The 11650-nt window shown below is 31.9% G+C and overlaps 1 protein-coding gene across 1 annotated transcript in view; it reads right to left on the bottom strand.

The window, feature by feature from the left end:
* LOC127847667 (E3 ubiquitin-protein ligase rnf213-alpha-like) overlaps window positions 1–11650 on the bottom strand; it is a 130799-nt gene that overhangs the window by 34767 nt on the left and 84382 nt on the right. Inside the window, exons 24-33 of the mRNA XM_052379716.1 lie at window positions 11558–11650; window positions 10906–11083; window positions 9339–9469; window positions 9094–9168; window positions 8783–8889; window positions 8547–8691; window positions 8190–8379; window positions 7743–7989; window positions 7488–7631; window positions 75–171 (exon numbers count right to left, since the gene is read on the bottom strand). The exon at window positions 11558–11650 is cut by the window's right edge and continues 144 nt beyond it. Of these exons, the coding sequence (XP_052235676.1) occupies window positions 75–171; window positions 7488–7631; window positions 7743–7989; window positions 8190–8379; window positions 8547–8691; window positions 8783–8889; window positions 9094–9168; window positions 9339–9469; window positions 10906–11083; window positions 11558–11650 (1407 nt within the window). The remainder of the gene's footprint in view (window positions 1–74; window positions 172–7487; window positions 7632–7742; window positions 7990–8189; window positions 8380–8546; window positions 8692–8782; window positions 8890–9093; window positions 9169–9338; window positions 9470–10905; window positions 11084–11557) is intronic.

An 11650-nucleotide genomic window follows, 5' to 3' on the forward strand; every position in this document is an offset into this window, starting at 1 on the left:
TTGTCTTATTTAAAATATTTCAACATATCTTAATTATATTTTTATTAACATTTTCTACAAAATCAGACTCTTACCCGTGGAACTTCTGTTGAGTAGAGATAAACTATCGATCGGTGATTTACAAAACACTTCCGGTAAGACCGCCAACATGGTGTAAACATACTCAGGCTCCTTAAGTGAATAATATAGGTATACTTTACATATACATGATATTGTTTCTCTTTGATTGATGCATTAATTTTTTTAAATATATTTCTATAAAGAATAATTTAGTTTCAACCTGCAGTCCAACAGAAAAAAAACAACAATTGAAATATTTAAGGACGTACGCGGCAGTTTAATTTCACGCAAATTTAATTGGATTGTAGCACCGGTTGCGCAATAAGTGTATGCTTTTTCGGATATTCGAATTTAAACGGGATGCATATTCAATAAGAGAATGATACTAAGAAATAAAGTATCATGAAGTTTAGAAAAGTGTAGCCCCTACATACCACAGTAAGAATCGACCATAATTCCTGCGACTACAAAAACCTTTTTTTATCGCGTGTTTGTAACAACAAGCAAGGATCTCATTACGAAAAACAGTCAATATTTCCATATAACCGCAAATGTTTGTGTCGCAAGTACGATTTGTTTAAAACGTATAGCTTTCCTTTAAATTAAGCATTATCTCATCATATATTTAAAACATGCCATCAAAATATAAGTGTTATATATAAAATATAATCAAACACGTTATGTACGTTTCGTGTTATTCTTAAAAATAAATCAAAAACTTTAATTTCTCAAACAACAGCTTAAGATATCAACTTGTATGTAGTGTTGTTCGCGATAATTTACTACATAGAATATCTGATGAATTAAAATTATTCATCCACTACGCTATGATACTTCTGAACCATGTGCGGATGTTGTTACATCTTGCCGCACGTGTATAAAATACTTGCATATTATTAATTATATATCGCTTAATTTATTTCTCTGACCAATATGATTCGAAAAAAACTAACATTGTATTAATTTTGGTAAGAAATTTATTAAAATAAACACATCGATGTGCAATTAGGCATTTACAGGCTGGTCAATCATTAAGCAAAGCATTTGAACGTTCGCCGGTACCGCACCTGCAACCCATTTATAATAAACACATAACGTCATATTACACAAATGCAATGCAATTTACATTTTTCTACCTAAATAAAGTGAAATCCTTTTTTTTATTTTTGTGACACGCTGAAATACTTAAGACAAGACATGGGATCACGTGTAGCATAGGGGAATTTGATAAGGCCCGTATTCTGGAATGGGAAAACAACACCCTTTAAAATACATGTATATAATGGATTCTCAATAAGATATATTCTTCTAACATTTGACCGTCATTTTATTGAGCAAACGGGATCGGATATTTATTTACTTAGTGCATTTTCAGTCGTGATGACTGTGTTGGAACTTAGAATGTTTTGTTTGGCAGTGAGTTGTATTTAGAATTGTAATTGTGAACAAAAGAGCCTGGTGACTTAGTATATATCCCCCTCTGAAGGCAGAGGGATATAGAATTGGCCTTGTCCGTCCGTATGTCAGTTCGTCCGCCCGTCTGTCACAAACAAAATGTATCGGGGGATATCAATTCAACGAATTTGCTTGTTTATCTGTTTCCTTATTTCTGTTTGATAACCTACGAGCCATTTTGGTAAATTGGAATGAAAGCTATATGCGGGCAGGTATTAAAAGTTGAAAGTAAGAAATCATATTTTTTTTATTTTACCGATTAACTTTGTTCATATCCATTTGATGTTTTATGATATCCAATAAAATTGTAATCATAATTATAAATAGACACAGAGAATTACATTATTTTCAACAATCTTTCACTTGTGTGCTAAGTTTTGTTCTTTAAGGCATATTTGCGAGGTGAACTCACACGTTGAAATAGTCGTTAAATTCAAAGCGCAATAAACCAATAAGAACACCGTCACCCTCCATTTACATTTTATTTTAAGATCAGCAAAAGATGTGCTATATGTTATAAAATAATGTATTCTGAATTTAAAATATCTGAGTCATTGAATATTTAAAAACAAAATACCAACTTCAGTATTATTACATTACAGTGGCGTATCAACAACTAAGATATTACTATTATTTAAGAAACTCATATATATAACAAAGTTCATGTAGGTAGTGAATGATTGCTTTACATATACGCGATTGCCTTCTGCTGTATCTCTATTCACATGCAAACTTGTTTGAAGTATGTAAACTTTTTCCTAAAAATGCAATACTTGTGTTTGATTAGATTTTTATCGTACACGAACTGTGAAGATAAAATAGTTTTTCGTATGTATTTTTCTAGAAATTCCAATAATACGGTACTGAGTAAATATACATTAATTCATACAAATTAATTAGTGAAATCATATCAAGAATCACAATTAATACCGTTGATATGCGCCTTTAAGTGTGTTGTATACGTATTGTTTTACAATGAATACTTAATTAACCTAATGTATTGATCTCGATACACATCATTTCTAATTTTTATTTTCATTATATTCAAATCTACATTTGCATACAACAATAAACAATAAATTGGTAAAGTCATGTCAAGAATTTCAAAAAAAAAAATTGTGGCATGCCCCTTTGAATGTATTCAATTATCTTGTTTTTTGTTTGGTTCAGTATAAACTTATATTTGTTTGATCTTGCAACTCATAATTTGTGTTTTCACTTTAACTAAAATCTACTTTGCATTGGCATACATAAAAACATTGGTCAAGTCATGTCAAGAATTACAACTTATACCGTCGATATGCCCATTTAAATGTTTTGTATACATCTTTTTAAGTTGGATGCTGTATTTACCTACTTTTACTGATCTTGTTACTAATAAATAGTGTTTTCATTTACATTTAAATATACTTTTTCATTGTAACACATCATTTAATTATGGGCATTTGTTAATTGCTATGAGGTTTTCCATAAACTTAAATAAACACATGGACGGATTGTGCTAAGAAATTTCCCAGACAATCGGCGTAACAAATTAACGATGCTTATTTAATATACATGAAGACGATTCCTATCAAGGTGTGATGAATAAATACGTCTAGAAGTTGCTTAGAAAATACCCGGTCAATAGAGATCACCCGGTATCAGAAATATTAAGAAGAGTTGATCCTTAACGTACTTTAATAGCCATTCAGGTGCCCTTCATAATAAAGTTTCTATAAAAATTTACCTCTCATCTAGCAAAAATATGAAGCAAAAAATAACTCGCGCAAAAATGTATGCATTTAATATTTATTGAAGAAATGTTTCTATGCCAAATACAATTCGAAATAGATTGATTCAGAACGCATATGAAGTGCTTGTATCTCTTGGTAATCTTCCCTTATGTTTGCATTTAACTGTTAATAAATGTTGCTTAAAATATTCCGAATCGTCCAGTCAACAATGGAAATCATATTTCCAGTTTAAGACACAAAGAAAATATATTCTGAAAAAATAATTCAAGCGAGACTCACGTGTTTATACAAATTGAATATATATATTGAATACATATATATATATATATATATATATATATATATATATATTGCAACAGCATTGTATTGAATTTTAGCCAGCAGTTGATAAGCTAGTCAGTCAATTTAAAAATTCACCATTATAGAAAAGAAGAAATAATCATATTCAATGAAAAAGTATCCGTATAATAGAAACTTATTAATTGTATGCCCAATAATCTCAATAATGAAGATTTACATAAAGATTCACTGAATTTGGCAAAGAATAGACACCCAGAGAGAATTATTTGTACGAAAAGAGGTGAACTATTTGAACTATACAATTTGTTTGCAGTGTAAAGAAACTTAATTCATTTTTGATGAGAAATGCCCATGTTTTAGTTTCATCATATTTTGCCTTCAGTCGATGAAGTGGGGATATAATGCTTTCCGTCGGTCGGTTAGACTGTCGATCGGTAAGAATGTCTGTCCGTTCATCTCTTCCGAACCGTATATAGAGAAGGCTTTGACGTACAGCCAAGCACGTTCGTGTCATGGATACTTGGGAGAAAAAAGCTAAGCTAAAGCTAAGGGTCAACAGGTCAGAGGTCACATTCACGAAAAGCTTGTCACAAGCATTAATCATGAACACTCGTGCAGTGGTTATTGCTGAAAAAAGAAAAGCTCCGTGATTTTGAGGACAGCAGGTTAAATTCCAAGGTAAATGCGATGAAAAAAGTAATTCTTTTTAGCATTATTTACATAATGCCTATTTTTTTAAACACGATAATGCACATTGGTATTGTGGTTACATGAGAAAAAAAATAAGTCGCATTTTGATTTTTGCGAACATAAAGTCAAAAGTCAAGGTACTGTGAATTCGTATAAACAAGGTTACCTTATGATATCTAAAGAATTTTTCGACATACGATCAACTAAATTGGTATACGAGTTACTTGGGAGGAAAGAAAGACGCATCTTGAGGTCAACAAGACAACGGTCAAGGTGATAAGAGCTTATAAAATAAATTCCTTTTCAACACGCTATCGTGAGAAAGCTTTAATCAACGATTATGACAATTGGTGTTGTTGCTTGGATGGAGATAAGATAAAATAAAAAAATAAGAGCAGTAGATCAAAGGTCTAGGTCACAGGGATGAATGTCATAAAATTGGTTTCCATACAATAACAAGATAAATCAAATGATCATATACACAGGAATGCTGGCTAGTATTGATGGAGAATGACCCCTTTATGTTAAACAAATCAATGGATCAAATGTCAAGGTCGCATGGACGACTTTGATGCAAATCGCAACTGGGGCATACATGTTTTCAAACATCTCTTGTTATTATATACATGACGATGGAACAAAATATGCCCTGGGCGGACTAAAAATTTATATTACGCCACACGTTGTCTTAAAAAAGAAAGATCAAATTTCAGAAAAAAATGTGTTATAGTAAATGATCAGTATTAATCTATTAAAATGTAGTTAAAATCGGTATTGAGGAGCGTTTAATTTGTAATATTACAATTGTTTAACCAAAATGACTTGTTCTAACTTTTTAAATTATCCGTAAATTATATCTAAAGTTAGTTTATTTTACCATGTCGGGTTTTGTTAATTCAAGACCAGTATTACTAGTAAGGGACTGGGAAGATCGGACACCTTATAAAAAGAGCTTTCCCATGACAGCGCGCTCGACAATTGTTCCGCTTTGATGATATAATATATATTTCTGTACGTTTTCAGTTTTGTAGCTAAGTATCTAAAGAAGTTATATAGTATATGTTAACATTAAACTGAAAACCAGATATTCCTTTGTTTCACGCTTATTCCAATTATGTTCAATAAATGCTCAGTCAGACCCTGGCCGGAGAAGTAAAGTTGTGGAAATATGGAGATATGGAGAGGTTGCACACACGTGTTTATCCGAATTATCTTAGTATATTAACGGCATAATTCCGATAAATTGCTGTTTAGAGTTATGGAACTTTGTCAGTGACGAACAATGACCCCGAGAACAAATGTGACCTGTTAATTACATGTATGTAGTAGAAACAGTGATATGGGCACGTAAAACGTTTATTTTAACTTTGTTTTTCAGTACAAAAAGGGGCATAACCTTGCTTTTTGCTGGTAAAACTTATGTCACTTGATAATTGAACTAATTGATACAGAAGTTCCGCGAACATATTTGTGAAGATTAAATTGAATACCTGTAGAAGAAATATTTGTATGAAGGTGTCAATATTTACCGTAACAAGAGCATAACGCTGAAGCCGACGGTGATTTCGAAAAGTGTGAGTAGTTTGGCTGAAATTATTTGATTAATAGCCGAGCCAAAAACTGATGGTGAATTGTGAAATTGCACTGAATTGCACTACATAGATATTTGTTTTCGGAGAAGAATCAAGACATTATTTTGCAATAAAGATAATATTAATATGTGAGTTGTTTCCCTTTTCTGATAAATTATTTCACTGAATCATTTCTAAAGCGGACACATTTTGTTTTCATTTAATGATGTTTATGATACGCTTGATAATATTTTTAAAGCCTTTTAAATCCGTAGTATTTCTAATTGATGCTTGGTAATTAGGTCAATTACTCATGTCATCGCCATGTCGGAAAACAATGAAAAAGTGTGGATTATTAAAAAGTAATTGTATTAAATTGCTTTGTCAAGTCAGGATATATTGGAGTCGTATTGAAACAAGCAACACCATGTAATAAATCAAACTGTACAATATAGTATAGGCTTGTATAAGGTTATCAACGACCCTCATTAGAGGTCACGGTCATAAATGAAAAAGGTTGTTCCATAGTGACCATATACAATGCCTGGTGGGTTTTACCAGTGCCCTCTAGATATTGGCTGATCGCAACCTTCTCTCGATCAATAAGACACAAAGTCGTGTGGAATTAAGAGGTTAGGCCTTTCCAATTGGTTGTAATGCGGAATAAGCGTTTTTAAGTAGTAGGTACTATCAATATTATGCTAGTTATATTCGTGTCGTTTTGTTGATTATTCGTGATAACAGAAACAAGACATAGCATTCAAATGCAATTCAAATATAAACCTTCCAAAGTAGTCTCTTTTGAGAAGAAACACGAAATTCTGCCCTATATTTCATCATGCTTTATTAAAAAAGTAAGTAGTTTTTCTTTTGTGGAAATGTACCGATTTTAAATTGAATCATTGTAAAAATTGTATTTAAATATAGTATTTGTTAATCTCAAAGAGATGTATAATCTATATTTCTTTAAGTATAGTGGAGTTCGACCGTGATGCATCATAACAGTCGATTGTGTGATGTGTTTAACGAGCCCACATAATTTAACAGTCGATATTTTCTCTGCATAGTCTGATTAAGGTATGCAAATACTAGTTAACACTAAGTGATACAAAAAAAATTAAAAAAATCTCTTAAAGTTTTGATAACAACGACAATGCCTATGAATACATATCTGTACTTGAGGCATTAGCAAACAAGGGACCCAGCTGTAAAGCTTTTCAAACACTACACTAATACTAGTTTTCTATGGACGAAGAAGCAAATTAAGTATGTGGTTTTCTACTATGGGTTGAATGAAATGTATCAAAGTTTTTGAGAAGCACTTGCAGATCTTTCCTTTAGGTGAAAATTAAAGTACATTCTAATTTTTCCGGATATTTACTTACAGCACGTTTTCTGATACAATGTATTATTAAATTTACAAAAAAAAGCAAAAGCTATGAAATTAAATTATGCGTAATTTTTATATGATACTTTCACGATAGAATCGCGTAACCTTGCTTAATATTGGTATGTTTTTTCATTACAAGCTGTCGTCATCTGTGCCTTTTTATACTGAGCCGTACTGTTAAATATAAGAAAAGCTTTGTACGATACGCCAGACTATGCTCTCTTGTTAGTGGTCATGGTACGGTAGCTAAATATAAAAATACATAAATCTGTTTATATTATTTACCGCGTGTTGGGTGTAGCGCATGGATGGTATTGTCTCAATCATATAGAGATCGTCAATATGTCGTCTCCACACACGTCCTTTGCTGTCTGTAAGACATCCGAGTACCAGGAGATTAAACAGAAGGTAGTCTATTCCTTCAGTGACCTTAAACGAAAACACGTTTCGATTGTCAAATATTAGAAGAAGAACGCGCACAGCATTTGCACAATGCTTAAAACAATTCAAAGCATATGTCACATAGATATTTGAACGAACCTCTTGTGAGATGTCTATATGAAACAATGTTGCCATTTGTGTGCCAGGAGTTGACGCGTGTTCAAGTAAGTCTTTTATAAACTCGTCTAAGTCTATTTGCTTTTCTTGTAATGGAATATGCACAAGTTTTGTTGTCACACGTTGTTTGCTTTGGTTGAGTGTTTGCTCTAGTTCATTAAATCGTTGTGTTACATAAAACGTCTTTCCAACCCCTGAGCTACTTGATTTGACAACTCTAGCAGAGGACCTTAAAATCATATTTGTTCATCTAAATACGATGTGTTTATGTGCAATCGAATATATCAAAATTGCAACATGCACTTCTAAGTGTTTTTATTTCAATTCCATAGCAAGACAGGTAAAATGGCATTTTTAGAAAACCGTCGAAGATGTGGTTATGTATTTGATACAATGTATTAAATAAACGTCTATAAGCAACTATTCAACCTTGCAAAGTCGATGCAGGAAGCAGAATGTGTTCTAGTCGCAGGTACAACCATCTTAGAACCAACATAGTCTTTAATTATATTAAGACTAGCGATTTCAATGTGGCAAACGTATTTATCTAATGCCGCGACAAACGGAGATCGACACTCATTATCCGATCCACAAATAATGATAAGTCGATATCTTCGATCTGTGAAAAAAACACAACTTTAATACAATTTTAAACTTTAAAAAAAGAAGACGCAAACTTAAAAAATAAATAATACAGTCTAAATAAATAGAATTCTTAGAGATAATTTGGATTGTATTTGTCGTGAGAACAGCCTTTATATATTTAACAAACGTTAATTATATTACCGTTCATCCTATTAGCTTCTAGTAGATTTAGCTCCAAGGTCTTCTGTGTAGCAACACCAACATCGTAGTTTAGCAAATCAACATGAACAAGACAATATATTTTCCCGCCGCTACCAAATATTGCACGACGCCAAAATATATCCACCTGTAACAATTTTAATCATTAAATTACACATAACATTGGCTTATAAATTATATATACAATAAACTAATAGCATTTATCGATATGAATTGACCTCATCTTGTGACGTTTTTGAAGTGCAGATAAGTATCTCGTCAGAGCTGGGCAAGGGCTTTACTTCGTCTTGCACGTAAATTGACAAAGTAACCTTTAGGAGGTCATCTGAAAATAGATAAACCATGCAGATTATCACAATAAAATGATGCTTTTAATAAAGTAATAACTCGAATAGTCTCAATTATTTTTTTTGTTAGAATGACAGGGGTTTGTTAGCAAGACATATCCGTTGATTAAGTAACCGAAGGACGGACAAGTGCAATGCTTGATGCAACCAACTTTGCTAGAGCATACCAAGGCAGAAAATACCTGTCGGGCAAATTAAAAGATTCGGTTGTCCCTCAAGAAAGCATGACGGGAGATCTCTTTTCATCGTTTGTAGCTCTGATTTCATAAAAAAATAAAAACAATTATATTATGACAACAGACTTCTAATATGATCGCTTCGACATAAATACCACACGCTATATATTACATTTTAAATGTGTTGGTACGCTTAAAGTGTTCATGAAACTTGAAAGCAAATAACAAACATCTTCAGGAATTATAAATACCTGATAGTTGATTTAAAATCATTCCTAAAAACTCGAGACTTATAAAGTCGCGCAATTTTGATAAAATTGAGCTCAAAAACACATTCCAAATATTTTGCAGACCATCTATTAGTGGCGCTACACCAGTGACGCTGTAAAAATAATGGAAATATAATAAAGTATACATACACGCAATTAACATTAAATTGTAAATGGGGCAACGAGTTTAGAATAGTCCACTCTGAATTTATATATTAGCAAACACTCGCATACAATTTATCTATTTCGTAAGAAAGTACAACAGAATGATATTTAATCTTAAGGGGTGTTGCTGCAGTTTTGCTGATTTTTTTCCATCTAATAACTTTTGCTCAAAATTTATATTCAAGTACTACATACAAATACTATATGAAAAATGAAATAAAAACATTGGGTCACCGGCCTTGTTTATTCATCATTTTATAATATGTACTTTTTCATTAAAACTTAAAAATCTCTTATTGCATAAAAATGATTAATAACCTATGAAATTGGGAACATATTGATATTATATAAGCTAATATATATCATAAACCATTTCATAAAACCACAATCTACCAAAAATGGAGAACACAAGTTAAATTTTAAGAAATTTTAATTTTTATAACTTTTATGTCACCCAAAATAACGTCATTTTTTTACTATTTTAACACAAAAATGGAAGTAAAAAAAGTTCTATCTAATAACTTTTTGCGAAACTGCTCAAATATGTTCATCTACGTATTGTTATCATAAAACAAAAATAAAAAAGGGGGGTCACCGCACTTTTAACAGAGATTTTTTTGTTTAACTATCCCTACCGTCTATGTCAAATTTCCTAAAATACAGCAATTAGGCGAAACCCAAGTACCGGTACATAGACTGTTATGCATAAGCATTATAGATTGTTTACAATCTTAATTGATATCACAACGGCTTACTAAAACACAACACTAATACAATATTTAATCACAAACATAAGACCATACAGTATCAAACTCGACCTTAATCATCCATAACAGGGACTTGTTGACAGATTTCGGCATGTTTTGGAGTTTGTGATTAAATGCTTTAAATTGATTAATGTAAACAACAGGACTAAAGAGCTCCGGGAGAAAAACAATAGTGAAATAAAAGAAAGAAAAAAAGAATAAAAAAGTTAACCGCACCTGGGATCGAACCACTGAGTACCTATTATGAACCTACTCGGTCATAAATGTGTGATGATTCTGATAACAAAACTATTGGGTTGTGATAATAGCATCGGTGTTGCCATAAATATATCCTCGGTTAAATAAACTGCCGCAACACCCCTTAAATTGTGTTTAAAGAGACTTTTCGGTGGTAGGTCGAAAAAGTGTTCAAGTAAAGAAATGTCGTGCCTTCATAAACAATCAATGAACGTGTACTATTTTTTTAATTGACGAAATAACATTTCAAACATTTTCACATAAGTAGGGCATAAACAGCAATCATATAAATTTAATCGACATGAGGGTCACCAATATTAAAAGCAGCTGTAAATCTTATTTTGATAAGCGCTGTAATCTAACTATATACTATTGAATACCTGTCCTGTTTAATACTCTTCAGAGATGCCTTTATAAGTGATTCTAACGTGTCATTCGAATCAGCCCACACAGGAAGCGTATCCATATTTATATTCATGTATGGTTCCACTTTTCTATCAGAGTTGTCTTTGGAAATGTTTACAACACTCTCTGCCTCCATCATGCACCAAAGTAAAGCTGTAATGACATTATCAGTGCGCGTTAATTAAAGTAACATAACTACGCCAAATCAACGTTAAATACACAATATATGTCATGTTAATTTCCCGCAACGATATCTATTCATACGACACACGAACACTTACATGGTACATGAACATGTGTTGAAAATATTTTCCAGCAAAAAACAAAAAAAACATTGTGCATCTTGTTTGATCTATGTTACCAGACCGAATCTAGCATTGAAATTTTATCTATTGCTATAAGGAACATTGTTGTTTTATGTGTTAACTTTATTTTTCGAAATATTATACGAATTATTTGTTGATTTTGGGTGTTTATGGGCTCAAGTAAATCTAAAATTCCGATAAGAAAAAGCTTTGCTGACCACTTAATATTTCAATTCAAGTGCATGAGTAGTTACTTAATGCCTGAGTTAAATATACTAATTATGGTAATTATTCGAATGGTAAAAGATGTAATGTTTATTACCTTGATCCAAAATACTCATTTCAGTGTTGTTTTCATCTACACTTTCTAATGCAATTCGCGCAATTTTCTCACTATGACCTAAAGCCATGAGCT

This window comes from Dreissena polymorpha, chromosome 10 (genome assembly GCF_020536995.1).
Source record: "Dreissena polymorpha isolate Duluth1 chromosome 10, UMN_Dpol_1.0, whole genome shotgun sequence".
Classification (NCBI taxonomy): Eukaryota; Metazoa; Mollusca; class Bivalvia; order Myida; family Dreissenidae; genus Dreissena; species Dreissena polymorpha.